This window comes from Podarcis raffonei, chromosome 7 (assembly GCF_027172205.1).
Source record: "Podarcis raffonei isolate rPodRaf1 chromosome 7, rPodRaf1.pri, whole genome shotgun sequence".
Taxonomy (NCBI): Eukaryota; Metazoa; Chordata; class Lepidosauria; order Squamata; family Lacertidae; genus Podarcis; species Podarcis raffonei.
This window is the reverse complement of record NC_070608.1, coordinates 36,587,949-36,607,352: the sequence shown is the minus strand read 5'-3', so window position 1 is coordinate 36,607,352 and position 19,404 is coordinate 36,587,949. Positions and strand designations below refer to the sequence as shown.

The 19,404-nt window shown below is 41.2% G+C and overlaps 1 protein-coding gene across 9 annotated transcripts in view; it reads left to right on the top strand.

Moving 5' to 3' along the window:
• Positions 1-19,404, top strand: part of CHD7 (chromodomain helicase DNA binding protein 7) — a 141,515-nt gene that overhangs the window by 27,878 nt on the left and 94,233 nt on the right. For all 9 annotated transcript variants that reach the window (XM_053396063.1, XM_053396064.1, XM_053396066.1 and 6 more), the window contains one exon: positions 7,771-9,610. In XM_053396063.1, coding sequence (XP_053252038.1) covers positions 7,946-9,610 — 1,665 coding nt within the window. In that variant the 5' untranslated portion in view covers positions 7,771-7,945. The remainder of the gene's footprint in view (positions 1-7,770; positions 9,611-19,404) is intronic.

The window sequence follows — 19,404 nt, the reverse complement described above, 5'->3', positions numbered from 1 at the left end:
AACCACGGCTTCCTATTGGCTGCAGGAGGTAAACCGGTGCTCTGCGACTGATCAAGTGGGCGGCAAGGGCCAGGGGTCGGTTTAACGACCCCCTCAGGCCGTATCCGGACTGTGGACCGTAGTTTGCCAAGCCCTGATGTAGTTGCCAGGGTGCTTATTACACTAGTATTCAAAGATCTGCACCGGCTGCCTGTTAACCACTGAGCCAGGTTCAAGAAATCAATAATTGGTGAGATTTAACTCTGAAACTCAAGTAAAGTTACAAAATAAATAGTTTCTGCATTTTATGTATTCAGGTATTTGAGAGAAGCTATTTGCTAACATGCTAGGTATGTTAAGTGCAAGTTTTTACAGACATATATCATTTTAACTGATTTTCATAGTTATAAAGAAATGATGAATTTTGAAAATGTCAGTACGGAAATTTCACCAGCTGTTATATAGACAAGATGGATTAGTGGCTTTTTAAAAAACAACAACCTCTTTTCTGTTTTTTCCCCAGAAAAATAAATGGATAAGCCTCTGTTTTAGTTAGCTAAAGGATAAGTTGATTTGTGGCACATTTTTTTTTGAAAGTTAAAAAGGGTTAGAAGTTTGCTGCTTAAGATGCGTTGCTGTTAACAGTCTACACATTGTACAAGTAACAACAATATTTTAAAAATAGTATGTATCTCTTCAGCGCACTTAGGTTAAAAAGCAAACAAACAAACAAACAAACAAACAAACAAACAAACAAACAGGCTATTGCAGACAATTCCATGGAGCTCAAGCTGCATGCTGTTTAAGAATGTGTCTGGTTCTTTTGTATAAGGGCCACAATTTTGGATCTACTTAAATCAACTTTAGCTAAATGAAAACACTTGTGTTTTATCTTTCCCCCCCTTCAGCAAATAGTTTAGAAGATAGGCCTTTAAATATTATGTATCCGAGAGTCTTGGACCAGTCAGTGCTCCCAGATGTTTAAGCATCTGTGTAAACCCATTATCTCGTTCAATTTTGTGTTCACTGTTTAAAACCAGAGTAACACAAGACTGGGGGTTACTTTTGTCTTTAAAAATATGCAGTTGTCTTTAAATGGGAAGACAATGATATAAATCTTTTTCACTTTTATTTCAGGCAGCCTGAACATACATACTTACACAGTACAGTATTACTTTTTTGCAGCCATCTTTTAAGGAAAAAAATAGTTGTAAATAGAATACACACTTCAAACATGCTTAAATGGTAAGGATGAGCTCTCAGATACTTCAAAGTGCAAAAATTACATTTTCTTATCTAAACTTTACGCCTCCTTTGTGATGTTTGAATTTGGTATAGATAATCCATGCAATTTCACTATTTTTCACTATTTTTCCTCTGTGTGTAGTGTTTACTTCAGGTGGCCACTTAAATATTTTGTTTGGAACATTTACACTTCACATACTAATTGAAATTATTGCAGTGGCTTACAAGATACCTGAGTACAGTAAAACAAGTGAGTTATTAGGGATGGGCAGAGATTTACAGATGTTTCTCCCAGTCCTCAAGGTCAAACTACATATGACATTGATCATGGTGGTTTCCCTCAAGTGCAGGGTTTTTCTTGCAGAAGTGGCCAGCTCAGAGACCCCTGTCTGGATTTGAACCCGGGTGTGAGAGTTGGATGGCTTTAGTCCTTCGTACCTTGTTGTGAACCCTATCTAGATCATCTCCCCTCCACTCTTGGCTCTTGGTGTTTCTGCAGTAAAGATTCTATTTAGAAGTGCAAGCAACATGATTAACATCATGTGTAGGTTGGCTCTCAGATGTTCCAGCTGATACTCTGCTTCCCATGACTGTTTATTACAATTTTTTTATATCCGTCCTTTCAGGGTACAAATCCTTCCAATCCCCTTTACATGTAACATTAAATTGCATTGAAAAAATCCACAATAAACAATACTGCAATAGCACATAATCAGCTTCTTCCCACAGGACAGTTGGTGGTAGAAAGATGTGTGAATGTCTACTCAAGTGTCCCACTGGGTCCAGTAGGGCTTTCTCCCAGGAAGCTAAGTAGGGAATTGCAGCCACAATGTCAGGGGTAGGTTGGGGGAAAAGGGATCTGGTGGATCAGCAAGATACTAGTCTGTAACAGAGTGGGACATCTTCACCCAGGCTACTACTTCTGCTATGTCTTGTGGTTTCTGGCTCCAGAAAGCAAACGTGTTGACAAGTTTCCTCCAGATGTTACAAACACTTATTACCACACATGCTTCAGCATTGTACATAGACCTGTATAGACAGCCCCCATTATGCTTTTTTCTTGCCTTAAAGGTATTGGGGGGGCAGTGGCATATATACATGTGAAAATGCAAATGTGCAAATATATACATGTGAAATTGCACACTGCTGGGTAGCTGGGGCCAGTAACAATTCCCAGAAGAATTTTACTGAAATTTTACTGAAGTTACTTCTTAAATTTATTAAATAATTAGATTATCACATACATAAATTCTGGTCTCTTCACATTTTCAAACTTCCACTTCTCCTGTTACTGATCGTTTTTCTTATTTGTGTATGTACTATGACCTGATTCTGTTTCTGGGCCCAATTTAAAGTGCAAGTTAAAGCCCTAAACAGCTTGGGACCCAGAGAATCTTTGGGATTACTCTCCCAAAGATTACCCAAACTTCTTTGGAGGCCTGCTGTGGGAGCTGCTGCTGAATAAAATGAGACAGGTAACTAACTACCAGGGAGAACCTTCCCAGAGAGGCTTGCATCATACCAGCTTTGTGATCTTTCTGTTCACCCAGGCCTGTTAAATAGTTTAGGTCAGGGTAGCCAACATGGTGCCCTGCAGATGTTGTTCAACTACAACCCTAATTAGACCCAACCAGTGTGGACAATGGTCAGGGATGGTAGGAATTGCATCTGGAGAGCACCACATTGCTTACCCCAGTTTAGGTAATCTTGGACTCCATATTTTAAATTTGATTTTAATTTTGGGGGTTCGGCAAGATATGGGTTCTTGTATTTACACAGTCTTCTACCACTTTTAATATTTTTAAAAACATGTATTTTGTAAGCTGTCTAGAGAATGCTATGCTAGGGGGTGTAGTAAATAAATTCTTTAGTTTCTTGTACTGATCCATGTTCTCATACTTATCAGTTGAGGTCCGCATTTGTTTAGACTCTGTTCAGTATGCAGTTCCAGAGGTTAGCTTTCAGAGAGAGATGAAAGTCAGGAGGCAATACTTGGCTCTGATTTGCAAGACTTTAAAGAAAATCTACAAGCCATGATGCAGAAACTTAAAGAGGACAAAGATAAAGGAAAAAATATTCACTATTGGATTCAAACACTGCATGTTGATTCTTTGTGATTCTATATATTGAACTGTCTGGCTGGACTGAGAACCGGGGATGAAGCATAAGGTTGGGTCTTGCCAGTGTGGTGTAGTAGTTAAGAGCGGTAGTCTCGTAATCTGGGGAACCGGGTTTGCGTCTCCGCTCCTCCACATGCAGCTGCTGGGTGACCTTGGGCTAGTCACACTTCTTTGAAGTCTCTCAGCCCCACTCACCTCACAGAGTGTTTGTTGTGGGGGAGGAAGGGAAAGGAGAATGTTAGCCGCTTTAAGACTCCTTAGGGTAGTGATAAAGCGGGATATCAAATCCAAACTCTTCTTCTTCTTCTTCTTCTCCTCCTCCTCCTCTTCCTGAATAGTTGCTGAATGGCTTTGCTCAGTATCACCACACAGCCTATAGAGAATGTTATTCATAGGTTTGAAGAGTATTATACGTAAATATACAAACAATGCCCAACTTGATAATGCTGATTGCACTGGAAATCCCACCCCAGGAGCACCACTAGATCCTGCATTTGCTTGTCTTATAGAAAACTATGTATGCTTACCTCGTTCCAAAATCATTTGTTGTCATCTGTTAGCTTTTAAACTGGTGATGGTTTTGTAATATTTTATTATAGATTGTGCTGGATTGTATTTGTTTGGTTTTCATAATTTGTTACCTATTTTTGACCTGTGTTTTAAAGAGATGTAGGTAAGAAATATCAATTTTAGGTTAGTATTTCCAGCAGATACAAGTCAACAACCTCTGAAAGCTCTCAAGTGGGTTTTGAAGACAACAGTCATCTCCTGTTCTTAATCACTCTCCTCTAGAGGTTCCACTTTGCTCGCATGGCTTATAGGTCTATCACTTTCTGTTATCCACAAATCTGTCTTTTTAAAGCCATCTAAGCTGTGCTTCTGAATTCCATAAAACTCAGCATTTATATAGCACTTTGAATTTTATAAAGTGCTTCATAAACATTATTCAGTAATCCTTGCAGTATCTCTGTAAGAGAGGTCACTATAACTATACAAGTGAGACATGTAATAAAATGTTGCTTTGTATTCCCACCCTAGGAAAATTCTTGTTCTAGTCAGGCTGGAGCCCTTTGGTGCTGTTCAGGGCTTTTGGGGTGCGGAGGTGGGGAAAGGGAAAAGGACCCACACTTCTAGGCCTTCCCCAGCTGTCCTTTGTAATGCTTGATAGCTCATGTTTGGGGCTAACTGCCAGTCCCAAAACTGAGCATTCACCCTCTCCCTCCCTCCCTCCATTTCCCTAGAGGTCCACTTCCCTCCTTTATCTGAAATCCCAGGAGAACCACCAAGCAGTCTGCTCAGTCTTCCTCTTTCACGTCAGTGTCCAAACGAGCATCTGGAATGACATTTATTTCCAGTTGGGCTGGGCAATGTTTGCTTTCCAACATCGTAATATATCGCCAGCTAAACCTCGCTGATATAGTATGATGTCAGAAAGAAGGTGGGGAGGAAGAAAGCAGTTGCTGGCCATACAGATAATCAGCGTCACCGTGCACAGCTTCTGCCACTTCCTGGTGAGGCCAGGTGGGCGGTGCTACCCTAGGCGGAGTGCATCAGCTGGGGCACCACATGGCATGGCATGGCACCTCATGCAAACGTGGAGCCCCGGAGCACTGCCAGCATCCCCAGAGCTGCCAGTTACAGCTCACCCTGTCAATAGCCTCTTGCTGCGCAAGCTGTGGCTACTGGGAGCCACCATTCCGCTCAGCAGTGGGGGCACTAACAAAACATGTTCTGCTCAGCGATTAGTGCAAGAAGGAAGGGAGGAGGCAGCCCACCAGCTCTCATGCGGCCAAAGAAATAAGTGAAGGCACTGGCTGGAAGGCAGGCAAGCACCATTCGTATCTCAGCCTACCAAGGTTGGCGGCTGGGCTGTGGAGGAAGGGAGTGGGTGAGCAACAGGCGACCTGATTGAAGTGTCAGGAGCGAGCGGGAATTCGTGATTGCCTTCTCCAGAATTCAGAAATCTCTCACAATTTCAACTTTAAACTGGTTTCAGGCAATATTTATATCCCTCGGCTTTAATTTCCAGTTCGTTGGTTCTTTTTAGTGGGTATTTCTTCAAATGGAGGGTTTTCCTTATCTGTGGGTTTATCTGTTTTATGCCATGTTGTTAATGGCTTCCTTAGGCCTAGGTGGTGTTGAGGTGAGAAAACCGGCAACTAAATTGTACCTCTTCAGGTTGTGGGCGGGAATTTATATAGTTAGGAAAGTTAGTCTCTCGTTCTAGTTATTCTGTCATTCAACTTTGGACTCCCAAGTCAGGTTGCAAGTGTATAAACATAATATATCATAACACACAAGAGGCGCACATAAAGCCAGTACTCAAATCAGTTAAAAATCATAAAACTAGCAAATGCCATGGATCAGCTTTCAACTGAAGCCCTAAGTATAACACTGTTTCCAGCAACCATGTTTGTGAGAGAAAAACAATCCCCTTTAGGGGCACCACCTCTGAGAGAGACTGTTCTTATATCACCACATAATACACTAGCTCTGATGTAAGAGGTTGCATTAAGTAAATAAAGTTAAATTTTTGAAGCTGCAAAGCTTGCCCAATATTGCACTTGCAGTTGTTATCCATTCATTGTTACTAATGAGCTTATGATACAGAAAAGTTTCCTCAAGGTAAAGTCCACAGCACTGAATTTTTCACCTTAGTCAGTATTGTACCATTAATTTCATGTCAGACTAAGTCAGAAGGTTTTTTTTAAAAATATGCAATTTGCTTTTTATTTGCTTGGTTGGGTTTTTTTTTAAAAAAAACGTGTAAGATGTAGTACAATCTAGGCGTTCAGTGAAACTTGATTACTTGTTTTAAACATTTCTACATTGGTTACTCATAATTACCCCCATTTATGCCAGGGAGTTCAGAAATTACGTTCTTCATTTAAAAAATTGTTTGCAGAATAAACTAGTCTGATTCCTGGGTGCCGTCTTCCCTGTCCCCATAAGCATATTGGCTGTATATGTCTTCTATGACCTTAACAATTCTTTATTAAATAATCATAGAATCATAGAATCATAGAGTTGGAAGAGACCACAAGGGTCATCGAGTCCAACCCCCTGCCAAGCAGGAAACACCATCAGAATAAATAAATAAACAATCAAATAATTTGTTACTAATCAGGAAGTTTCCAGTTCGAATTTCACTACTGCCATGAACTTGCTAGGCAGCTTTGGGCAAGCCATATGTTCTCAGTCTTGGTTACCTTGTCTGCAATATGGCAGATAATACTGACTTAGCTTTACAGGGTTGTTGTAAGGATTATGTCTATGGTAATACAAGTAAACACCTGAAAGCAGTACCTGGTATCCAGTGTTCTCTGTCTGCTAGCACAAGATCTATTGCGTTAGTGGGTGGTTGAGTTTTAACAGAGGAATCCAGTGCAGCACTTGCACTAGTGGAAACTTGTCGTGCAACAGATTGCACAGTCCATTGTGCCACAGAGTTACCAACAACTTCTTTATGCATTCTGGTGTGCATCAGTGTTCTGCTGGTGCAAACCTTTTCACCAGCAGAGCCAATGTATTCATAGAATCTTTGAGTTGGAAGGGACCCAAGGGTCATCTACTCCAAACCCCTGCAATGCAGGAATCTCGGCTAAAGCATCCATGACAGCTGGCCACCCAACCTCTGCTTAAAAACCACCGAGGAGGAAGGAGAGTCCACCGCCTCTTGTGGGAGTCTGTTCCACTGTCAAACAGCTCTTACTGTCAGAAAGTTTTTCCACACGTTTAGTCTCAATCTCCTTTCTTGTAACTTGAATATTGTTTAGTAACTTTAACTTAGTGCTGCATTGGATACAAATGTTAAGAATTAAGCCCGAATGTTGCATTAATACAGAACTCAATATCCTGTTTGCAACTTCATTGCGTATCGAGTGTGCCTTATAATTTATTTAAATGTGTAGTTAGTTAACTGAGCAACAGGATTTTGTGACTACTAGAAGAAATTAACCTTAAGAGCTAGGCATATAACTGACTTAGCTTATTGTAGTTCTTGCTGCTGCTTGCTCACTCATCTGATTACTCTGCTTGGGGGAATAAGGTTAAGGACATGCTGTTGGTAAGTAGAGCATTTTCAGGGTTTTAGTTCAGCAGATGGGCTGTTTGGCTATATTCATACATTTGACTGCCTGCTGTGGCAGCTGCCTCAGCTGCCTGTTGTGTTCTTTTGTTCTGTTCTATCCAGGAATGGAACACAAGGAAGTGTAGTGAATGGATTAATTTAAGGTTACTGTTTCCTGGCTTTCTAGTTTCTTATCATAATCAAGCTTCATATGAGGTTTTTTTAATGAAATATTAAAAGCTCAGGGTTTGTAAAGGCTTCATTTAGAATTGCAGAAAGCTGTAGCGTGTTTAAATACAACTTGTGTTTTTACTTTCAACCTGATTTTTAAAAATTCTTTCTCTTCTTTTTTTTTAGGACTCGTAACACGAATTTGCCTGACACTCTGTGGTCCAAAAGAATTAAGGAAATATGGAATGACATGAAGGCGATTAGTTGAGGATTAAAGGCTTTGAAGACAAACACCTCAGTGAGGTGAAGCACGAACTAGTATTCTAGTTGTGGCTCTGAGACGCTGCGTGCTGGAACAAAGATGGCAGATCCAGGAATGATGAGCCTGTTTGGAGAAGATGGGAATATTTTCAGTGAAGGACTGGAGGGCTTGGGTGAATGTGGATACCCCGAAAATGCAGTAAACGCTATGGGGCAACAAATGCCTATTGATCAAGGATTTGCCTCATTGCAATCACCCCTTCACCATCCTCCTAACAGTCAAAATCAAGCAAAGTTGACCCACTTTGATCATTATAATCAGTATGAACAGCAGAAAATGCATCTGATGGATCAGCCCAACAGAATGATGAGTAATGCCCCAGGGAATGGTATAGCATCTCCTCACTCACAGTATCATAATCCTCCAGTTCCTCACGGTGGGAGTACCGGTAGCCAAATGGGTGTCTATCCTGGTATGCAGAATGAAAGGCATGCACAACCCTTTGTAGATGGTAGTTCTATGTGGGGGCCAAGGGCAGTTCAAGTGCCAGACCAGATAAGAGCACCATACCAGCAGCAGCAACCACCACCCACTCAGCCGCCACCACCAGCACCATCAGGACCACCTGGACAGGGACATCCTCAGCACATGCAGCCAATGGGAAATTATATGGCTCGTGGTGACTTTTCAATGCAACAGCATGGTCAGCCACAACAGCAGAGGATAAACCAGTTTTCTCAAAGCCAGGAAGGTCTTAATCAGGGAAATCCTTTCATTGCCACCTCAGGACCTGGCCACATGTCTCATGTGCCCCAACAGAATCCAAGCATGGGCCCTTCTTTACGACATTCAGTGCAGCAATTTCATCACCACCCTCCCACTGCTCTCCATGGAGAATCAGTAGCCCATGGTCCCAGATTCTCCCCTAACCCTCCTCAGCAGGGTGCTGTTAGGCCACAAACACTTAATTTTAGTTCTCGGGGCCAGACAGTACCTTCACCTACTATAAACAACTCAGGGCAGTATTCTCGTTATCCTTACAGTAACCTTAATCAGGGATTAGTAAACAATACAGGGATGAATCAGAATTTAGGCCTTACAAATAACACTCCAATGAATCAGTCTGTACCTAGGTACCCAAATGCCGTAGGGTTTCCATCTAACAGTGGTCAAGGACTAATGCACCAGCAGCCCCTTCACCCTAGTGGCTCACTTAACCAAATGAACACACAAACTATGCACCCTTCACAGCCTCAGGGAACCTATGCTTCTCCACCTCCCATGTCACCCATGAAAGCAATGAGTAATCCAGCAGGTACACCTCCTCCACAGGTTAGGCCTGGTAGTGCTGGAATACCAATGGAAGTTGGCAGTTATCCAAATATGCCCCATCCTCAGCCATCTCACCAGCCGCCTGGTGCCATGGGAATTGGACAGAGGAGTATGGGCCCTCGGAATATACAACAGAATCGGCCGTTCATGGGCATGTCTTCAGCCCCACGGGAAATGGGGGGCCACATGAGACCAAATGGCTGTCCAGGTGTTGGCCTTGCTGATCCACAAGCAATACAAGAACGATTAATATCTGGCCAGCAGCATCCCAGTCAGTCATCTTTTCAGCAGCAGATGCCAACCTGTCCTCCCATGCCACCTCACCCAGGCATTCACCACCAGTCTTCACCACCACCACATCCTCACCATCAGCCTTGGGCGCAGCTTCACCAGTCACCGCAGAACACACCACAAAAAGTGCCTGTCCTTCAGGTAGGTAACATGCTATTGAAAGTGTAATTATCTTCAGGTATTTTTATTTTAAGCTGTTTTAAATTGATCCTTTTCTATATTTATGGATATATGGCTATCCTGTTTTGCTTGTGGTAACTAAATTAGATAGCTATCATCTCCAGATGACTTCACTCTCTCTGTTAGTTGATTTGTTTGTCAGTGTTTTTAAGAATCAGTTCTTTTTTAAAATTTTCCTTAAAGATTATTTTATGCTGCACTCTATCCTGGTGTCAGTAATGATGGAGGATGGGATATATATAATTTTAAATAAATAAAATTAATGTATTCACTGAAATGCTTTGGTTCTATAGAATCTTTGGAACCATCTTTGGGGCTAATTGCTTAATATTTCAAAATGTATCTTAAATTGGGGTCCTGTAATTAAATATAATTATATTTTTCTGGAAACCAAGGAAAAGTCAAGGTGAAGGAATAATTAGATGTTCCCCTGGAAATAAGTTTACAATACAATTGGAGAACAATAGATCTGGTATTTCCTGTTGACTGCATGTTAATTTTAGTGTAAGAGAGATGGCAAGACCAGGTCTCAGGTTTGGGAAAAAGGTTTGTCTTGGATTAGAGAAATGGTTTATTTGTTTGCTCCCTCTTTCTTCCAGTAATAGCAAAGGTTTAACACTCTGATCATATTTTTCTCACTGTTAATAATGAAGTAGAAACAAAACTGAGCAAAATGTCATTTTACCCTTCTGTCTGGAATGGATATGAAAGGACATTGCTTGCTTAAAATAAAATTGCTGTGGTCAGAATCTGGGCTGTCAGTGGAGTTTTTGTTTAATCTTATATATAGAAAACACACAAAAGAAGGGGCAATATGATAAACCAATTTTACCCCCTTCATATTCTAAAAGCTGCACTGTTGTCATTATTACTTGTCTGACTTTTGCTTTGTTTGTGATACAATAAGGAATAAAAAAGTTTCTCTTACAGACATGTATGCCATCTTTTGGGATTTTCAACAGTAGCAAACCTTTCCTGCTTTTGAGACTAATAATTGAAAAAGTTCCGAACAGTTTGTGCTGTCACCACCCAGGCTGTAAAATGTCCTCCTAGGTGCTTTGAACTTTTTCTTGGTAGAATAGGTTTTTTTGGTTTTTTTACTGTATTGCTGAGGACTGATGTGCTGAAAAGTTCAGTTTATTGCAGTTTTAATCAACAAATACAGCTATATTCAGAACCGATTTTCACAAAAATGGCCAAAGATGTATTAAATGCAAAGTCTCATGAGAATAACACTTTCTACTAGAGATGGAAACTTTTATGTAGCTGCAGAAACTTGTCTTTTGAAATCAAGATAGGTCATTGACCTTTGTATGAATTGAAATGAATGACCTGTGGACATGAAAGATACGGTGTGTGTTTTGTATAAATGGAATGAAAATATTTTTAGTAAGCTTCTACTGAAGGACCACCAATTTATTTTATTTCAATTATAGTTTTCAGACTTAGAGACCAAATTGTCGATTAATTCTATACTTTGGGTTTACAAACCACTCATTTTACAAGTTAAATATAGCAATTTCATCCATCAGTTGACTGCCTAGTATACTTTGCTCAAATATGCCACCAGACATTGTGAAATGTGTAGTGGTTGGTGGATTTGAAACATGCCCCCCCCCCCCGCCATTTGATGGCCTTGGCAGATAAATTCTGTATCAGCGTGGGCTAGGGACTACATAAAACTGCTCACACCACACCCTTTAATTCACTGTGGTCTTTTGGTGGTGGTGGTCAGCATGCCAGACATCTTGCTATCATTTTATCCCGTTTCCAACTGAGGTCAGCAATGCATTCATCAGTGAAAGGCCTATAACGGTGATAAATCACATATCGTCATACAAAACTGCCAGGCACATTTCCATTGCTTTGAGTTCTTTTGCTGTGAAAGAGAAATAAAAGCCAGGTTTCATTCCACCATGTTGCAAAATTTCTAAGCAGGCACATAGGATTGTGTGGATTCATTGATAAAATAAATATAATGTTAACTGTTGTAAGTTGAAATTATAGAATTTAATTTCTGTAATGAAGACATTCATAAAAATGTGAATTGAAAAATTTCCCTTTGCACAGATTATTCAAATTTTCATTGGAAAAAAATCAGTTTGCACAGGATGGGGAACCTCTGGCTCTTTGGATGCTATGGGACTCTTAACTTCTACCAGTTTCAACCAGCATGGCCGGGGTCAGGGATGGTGGGAGTTTTAGTTAGATGACTTTTAGAGGACCACTATAGAGAAAAATAGATACTGCTCTGGTGGGAAGGTAAACGGCGTTTCTGTGCGCTGATCTGGTTCGCCAGAAGCGGCTTAGTCCTGCTGGCCACATGACCCGGAAGCTGTACGCCGGCTCCCTCAGCCAATAAAGCAAGATGAGCGCCGCAACCCCAGAGCCGGTCACGACTGGACCTAATGGTCAGGGGTCCCTTTACCTTTACTATAGAGTGATCTAATTTTGCATGCTTATTTTTACTTGTATTTAGTAAACAAAATTAAAAACTTTGAAGCTGCCAAGCTTGCCCAGTATTGTATTTGAAATTGGTATTTGTTCATTAATGATAGGTGACTTTAGTTACCCTCACATGGGCTGGCTACACATGTGTTCCAATCACAACAAAAATGTAAACATTTCTGGATTCTCGTAAGGGATTATGCTCTGAAACAGTTAGCCATGGAACTAGTCAGAGGGCTGGTGACCCTGAATTTAATCTTAAGTGGTGCCCAGGATGTAGTGTGAGGTGTAGTGTTAAAAAGGAAGGTGAAAGGCAAAGTCAAAATGGTCAAATTTCCCAAATACTTAGGAGTTGTTTAAAACCACAATATCAGAAGTTCCGCTAGAATCTATACTGTAGATAAAGATAATCACCAGGGCCAAGAGGATGCCAGCGTGGTCAACCGTGTGTCTGCTTCAAGTAACACTTAGCTGAATAGTAGGGCTAGGCAATAACTGGTTTTCAATATCGCAATATATCACCAGCTAAACATAGGAATATACTAATATATCACAATGTCTGAAATAAGGATGGAGCTATGTAGAGGTATTGCCTGGCTTCAGTTTTTCCAGCATCATTATTTTTGTGTAGTGCATATGTGCCTGCGCGCACGCACACACACACACACCATGTCTTGCAGGTTTACCTTGTGGGATTCAGTACACCATAATTGCATTGGCCACAACGGCTTCCTCAACATCCAGCAAGGTTTAAGTGTCCTCTACCTCAACTTTTGATGCCTGAAGGGGCTCTCCAACAGTAACCTCACCTTGCTATGGTAGTACAGTCGTGCCTTGGTTGTTAAACGCCTTGGTACTCAGATTTTTTGGCTCCCGAACGCTGCAAACCCGGAAGTGCATGTTTCGGTTTGCAAACTTTTTTCGGAAGCTGAACATCTGACACGGCTTCCATGGCTTCCAATTGAGTGCAGGAAGCTCCTGCAGCCAATCGGAAGCCGGACCTTGGTTTTTGAACCATTTTGGGAGTCAAACAAACTCCTGGAACTGATTGAGTTTGACAACCAAGGTATGACTGTAGTTAATGTTATTAGTGATGCCTGTCCTTGGGACGTGTAGGCAGTAATCAGCCAGTTTACAGTGGGAATGTCTTTGCTGTAAGGATGAGGGCATACACTGGAAACATGTTTATCATCAGTACACAGGCAGTTTTGTGAAAGATCTTATAAACTGTGGATTTACCCACTTTGAAGATGGTGTTGAGAGCCAGTTAACCTACTGTCAGGTTGGGGGTGGTGGTTGCTCGTGAGTAACCAGGCAGGACTACGATGTGTCTTTTACAGGTTTTATTGGTGCAAACTATTTACAGTACAGAACCCCACAATTCATGTCCGTCTTAGTCACTTGCAGATTCCGCGCGTGGCCCCTGCTGGTTTCTCCCCCAACATAAGAACTTAGACACCCCAGATCTCTGCCTCCCCTCCTTACGTTTCACCCCTCTGCGCAAGCTGGGCAATGGAAACGGCATGTCTGTTTCCTGGCCAGCCGGGCTAGGTGAGGCGCTTGGGCCCTTCGAGCCCTCCCCTTGCTTGGCTACCCCCTTCCCCCTCTGCTCCACTGGAGGTGTGGCTTTCCCCACCGCTGGATGAGGCGCTGCTCCTCAGCAGCTTCGGAGGCTCTCTGTATTCACCTGCCCCCTCCCCTGTTCCGATGGCAGTCCCCTGACACCTACCTCGAAGTCCTCCTTGTGCAGGATCAACATGAGTCTTCTTCCAAGACACCGCATTATCTTAGGTTGTGCTTGACATTCGGAAACTCCTTCTGAATGTGCATCGTTCTCAGGAGGATCCATTTCCGCATGGACTTGCCAACTTCAGCATTCAGCTGAGACGGTAGTGATCGCAACAATCACCCTTCCAACCTCCAGTGCACGTTGTAATCAGAAACCCCAAAGAAATGGGTTGTAGCTAGCAAGAAGTTCTCTTTCAGAGCAGAGGGTGGTGTCAGCTTCTCTAAAACAACCTCTGAACATTGGACTGCATGAAGGTACATATGGACTGCATGTGGATCTCCATCTTTTCTTCCCTTTCATTTGCTAGGGCTTGAGCATCTGCCATCCTTTTGTCACAGTTTGGTGTAGGTTCTTTTTAGATGTGTAAGTCTATGTTATTTCTAAGATAGTGTTTCATTATGTGAACAGGTTATGGGGATTGTGCCAAAAGCTTCATGGAAAAGGTAGATTTTTGAGGAGGGATCTGAAGCAAGCAAGGTCTTGTTAAATCATGGGCAACTAATCTTTTACCATCCATGTATTATTGGACTCCCAGCAGCATTGCTAATGGTCAGGAAAGTGAGTGGCTTAGTCTAACAATGCCTGGTGGGTCATAGGTTAGCCAGATGTCAAAACATATGCAAATTAAAATTAATCTCTTCACCCAAGAATTGGAAAATAGGCAATGAGCAGTATTTTTTAAAAAAGGGATGTGACTAATTTCTTTCCCAGATTACCGTATTTTTTGCTCTATAAGACTCACTTTTTCCCTCCTAAAAAGTGAGGGGAAATGTGTGTGCGTCTTCTGGAGCGAATACAGGCTGCGCAGCTATCCCAGAAGCCAGAACAGCAAGAGGGATCACTGCTTTCGCTGTGCAGCGATCCCTCTTGTTGTTCTGGCTTCTGAGATTCAGAATTTTTCTTCTTGTTTTCCTCCTCCAAAAACTAGGTGCGTCTTATGTTCTGGTGCGTCTTATAGCGCGAAAAATACAGTAGCTGGAAGAGCACACTATTAAAGTGATAATTGTTAAGTAAATAGAAGAACAAGCTTTTCTGAAGTTGAAGGTAGGAGTAAACAGACATCTTTTACTTTGAGGGAGGTCTTAGTAAAGAGCCCTTCCTCCAAATATCTGCATTGGATTCGTGATATTTAATATTCACAAATAACCTGAAATCAGGAGTGAGCTGTGAGTTAGCCAATTTGAATGTGACATCAAGTTATTCAGGGTAGTGACAGGTTTGGAAGGACTTGAACTCTAATAGGCAGATTAAAAATATGTTAAATAAAATAAAGGAATTTTCCAAACCGAGTGAATTGCACCTACATAACAGTAAAGTTTAATGTAAATAAATAAAGTGTAAATAAGTGAGACATGTTATTTAGGCAATACTGATATGGTCTCATATCCTGTGATAAGTTCCATCTTCAGCATTTGGAGCTAGATGGCTGTTGGTGGTGGTTTGGTGAACTTAATTCCTAATTTATCCACTGGAATATACACATGGAATCTATAAACCTGTCATTTCACTTTATAAGCACCCAACTGGGTTGTGTTCAGACTGTATTTGGGAAACATTGGGCTCTACATTCTTCAGTGAGAAGATAAGTAATGGAGGATACACTTCTTTGAAATTTAGCTTTCCATTCATTACCTAACTTTCTGTGCAATATGCAGGCAAAGGGAAGTATGAAGTATGTTTTAGGAAATGTTCTCAGTTCATGTGGGGTGATGGCAAGCTACAACAGGTTAGGTCAGAACTCTGCATGAAATGAGTGCAGCCACACCCCAAAATCATCTGCATCACTGTTGTGCAGGGTTCTTTGACAGGCAAGTTGATGTGAAAAGGCAGAAAGCTTGAACACTGCTGCCTTAAAACTAGTGCATAATTGGCATCTTGTCTTTCCCGTGATTTCTCTTTGACACCTTTCAAAACTATACTGCAGCAGTATTTAGCTAATTTAGAAGTTTCAGTCTTTCTGCTCGCAATTGGTACTTTTAATTTTAAGATGTATTTTAAGATGTGTCACCTATTCACAAATGTTTGAGAAAAGATGAGAGTAAAATAAGCTTGTTTGCTTTGATATTGATGTACTCCAGATTTTCTGTGCAACCATTAAAGTCTAAGTGCTACTTTAAAAAGGTCAAAGGACTACCGTAGGTTAGAACTGAGTTGCAATAAAGTATAGAGAGCTGTTAGCTCACCCCTTCAACATATCTTCTTTCCAGATAAATCATCCCATTCAACAATCTCAGTACAGTGGTACCTTGGATTAAGAACTTAATTCGTTTTGGAGGTCCGTTCTTAATGTGAAACTGTTCTTAACCTGAGGTACCACTTTAGCTAATGGGGCCTCCCGCTGCTGCCACCACTTCGCTGCTGCGCGATTTCTGTTCTCATCCTGAAGCAAAGTTCTTAACCCGAGGTACTATTTCTGGATTAGCAGAGTCTGTAACCTGAAGTACCACTGTAGTTTCACAGCATTTTATAGTGTTAAAGATGCTTGATCTGAATATCTAACTGATAATCTAGTGTCTTCCTGGCATTTCACCAGTGGAGTATCATAATTGTTTTTAGGTTTTCGTTGTAAACTCTTTTTATAATAGCCATCATTATATGATTTCTATGTTTCAAATTATTCAAATGTAAAATATGTACCGGTAGTTTGTTAGTTATATTAAAAACTAGGCAGACATTGGTCCCCCCCCCACTTTCATTATCCTGTGTTTTATGTTTGCATTCCTCTCCCCTTTCCCTATTTTAGAGAGGAATCAGCAGTGTCACTCATGCACTGTCTGGTTATGATCTGATGGTTTAAAGTTGCAGCAATACAGAAGGAAGTGGCTCAGAACTCCTGCATGGTTGAATGTTAGGGCGGTGAAAGCTCTCACCTGCTTCACAGCAATTCATTTAGAGGTCAGCATGGTAGCAAGAAAAAAATGGTAATTAGACCTTTTCAGTTAATAGAGGCTGTACTATAGACTGGCTTTCTGTGGAATGTGACTTCTAAAATCTGCTTCTGCTGAACAGCTGGTATTGGAAGGGACCAGAGATGTGGAAGGCTGTCAATCCATCCACCAACTGGAGGTTTCCAACCCATGTTGGAACATGGACAGTATGTGAATGCCCCTCCCATCCCCGTTTGCTATTTTACTGGTTCAGCAGCTTATACTTCATGGTTTCTAATATGCACACAGTACCAATGTTTGTTTGCTAACATCAGGCCATCTTGTATGTTTTGAACTGCAAGTTTCAGTGTGTTCATTCTATGTTGCTTGTCACCTTATCAACAGAAAGGGAAATCTGTTCCTTCTCACCACCTAGATTCAAATTCTGTCATTCACATGTTTTTGGCACTTACCCTTGCTGAAAGAGAGGCTTACAAACCAATCTTAACAATAGATTTGGCATGATGGTAGCCTTCCTTCTTTACTTTTGCCTGTCTTGTACCCTGCCCAGAGGGAAATGCTTCTGTATTTTCCCTGCAGCTTCAGTGGTTGCATCTATCTTTACAAAGAAGATATAAGGGCAGCTGCTGCTGGAGTGAATGACAAACCGGTTCCTTGGGAAAAATAGTCACCATCATAGAGAACTGGGCAGATTTATTGTGGGAGGGAGCACAGAAGTGGCTGGATAAGCTGGGAGAAGGTTACGGTTAACTCAGTGCACGATTTGACTTAGTGACCCTTCCATTGCAATCCTAAGTGGGAGATGGAGGTGTGTGAAGTGGCAAATCTACTGACACTTCCAAAATCCTGGTGACTTGGGTCTGGCCAGAAGGCTTTGGGAGTGGCAAACTTGTTTTCCTCACCTGCATGTTTTTTGTTGGTTTGTTTTTTGTTTTTGTGGGGAAAGCTCCATTCTGTTGTGGTGGAGGCTCTGATCCTTGGGACTCTTTAGAGAATATTGGGGCTTTTGATCAGCTGATCCAGGACTGCATCTGTCTCACCTCCTTCATGCTCATGGAATGCCCTGTTTGGGGGCCTAATTTCCATTGAAAACCCTTCTGGCAGCAGAGTCAAGCCCCCAGTGTTCTGTGGGTGCAGCGGGTTCACAGTGGTGGAGGTGGCCCCTCAGTAATGCATTTTTCCACTGGTGGGGTGCACTTCTGAACAAGCATAACCCCCTTTTGAGCCATCTGATTCTTCTGTTCTTTTGAGTTCAAATGGTGTATTAAATATGTAACCAAGCTTATTTCTACCTGTCTCTTGCTTCCTTGTTCAGGAACAATAGATTATTTGAGGTTGCACCATTGCAACTGCAATCAAATATAAGATGTATAAGTAGTGAATATATATTCCAGACTACTGTTAATAAAAAACAGAATGGAAACAGTTGTGGACTTGCTCAATATTCTTTTTAACTCCTCCCTTCTACAAATATAATACTTTGTTTTTATTTTACAAAAATTTATATAAAATGCAACCTGATTTTTTATATTAATGTGCTTAAAACTTTAATCTGGAGATATTTTAGCTAGATTAACATGAATATAAACAGTTCCTTTTCCTTGCCCTCAATTTATTTTACAAAGAACTAAATAAATTGCTCTTTATAAGGGGCTGGAGTTTCCAAATTGGGTATCAAAATTGTTAAAAAGAAGATGGTTGTGTTGAGTAAGTAACTTTTGTTAAACTAGTTAGAAGCATTCTATCACATCTTGTGTCTCAGCTTGAAAAAAAGTATCCTGTGCTTTTGAATTATCTATTCACAAGGCTGGCTGAAACTAGTTTGCCCAATTAGCATAAAAATAAGTCTGCAACAGCAAGCTGATCTGGTAGGCGGCAGCATCATCACCTAGGAGGTTTCTGGGTTTGAATGTGCTTGAAAACCTGACCTGGATTTCTTGCACTGGAATAGTTACAGTTCTCAGTTAGATTCCAAAATCCTGGCTCCAGATAAATGTGCCTCCTTGTAATTATGAATATTACAAACTTATGTAGGTATTTAAAAGTTATAGGGTGTTTATGGCCATAATGAATTGCATGCCAGCTTCGGTTACTTACTTTTAACATGTGCTTACTTGGCACAGGATGTGCATCTCCTGTACTGTTGATCCACAAAGATATATCACATATGAGCTTCCGTCCTTAACAAATGACCTGTAGGCCCCCAATACCCCTTTTCACAAAGCAAGAGACTTTATAGAGTGATGTGGGCTGAAGGGGAGGTTGTGTTCTGGTGAGGCATATTCTGGTGGTTAGAGAATGAGCTATTAAATCATCAGTGAACTTACCATTTTGCCCTTAGAGAAGTCATTCTTTTAGCCTCCCCCTTCTGCAATACAGAGACAGTACTGACCTTGGGGGGAACTGTTAATAAAATTGCATTTTAAACACTTTACCAGCACTTGGGAAACATTGGTAGTATTATATCATTTCTTCTCTCTCCTCCCACCTGAGAGGGAGGTGCGTATTCATAGAGATCTGCTGACTTCTGCATAATGAGAACATCACAGTGGATGTAATGTATATGGGACCTTGGGTGACTGTAGGATTGCTTATACTTGCGGATTAACTCCAACATTACTTTTTCTGGG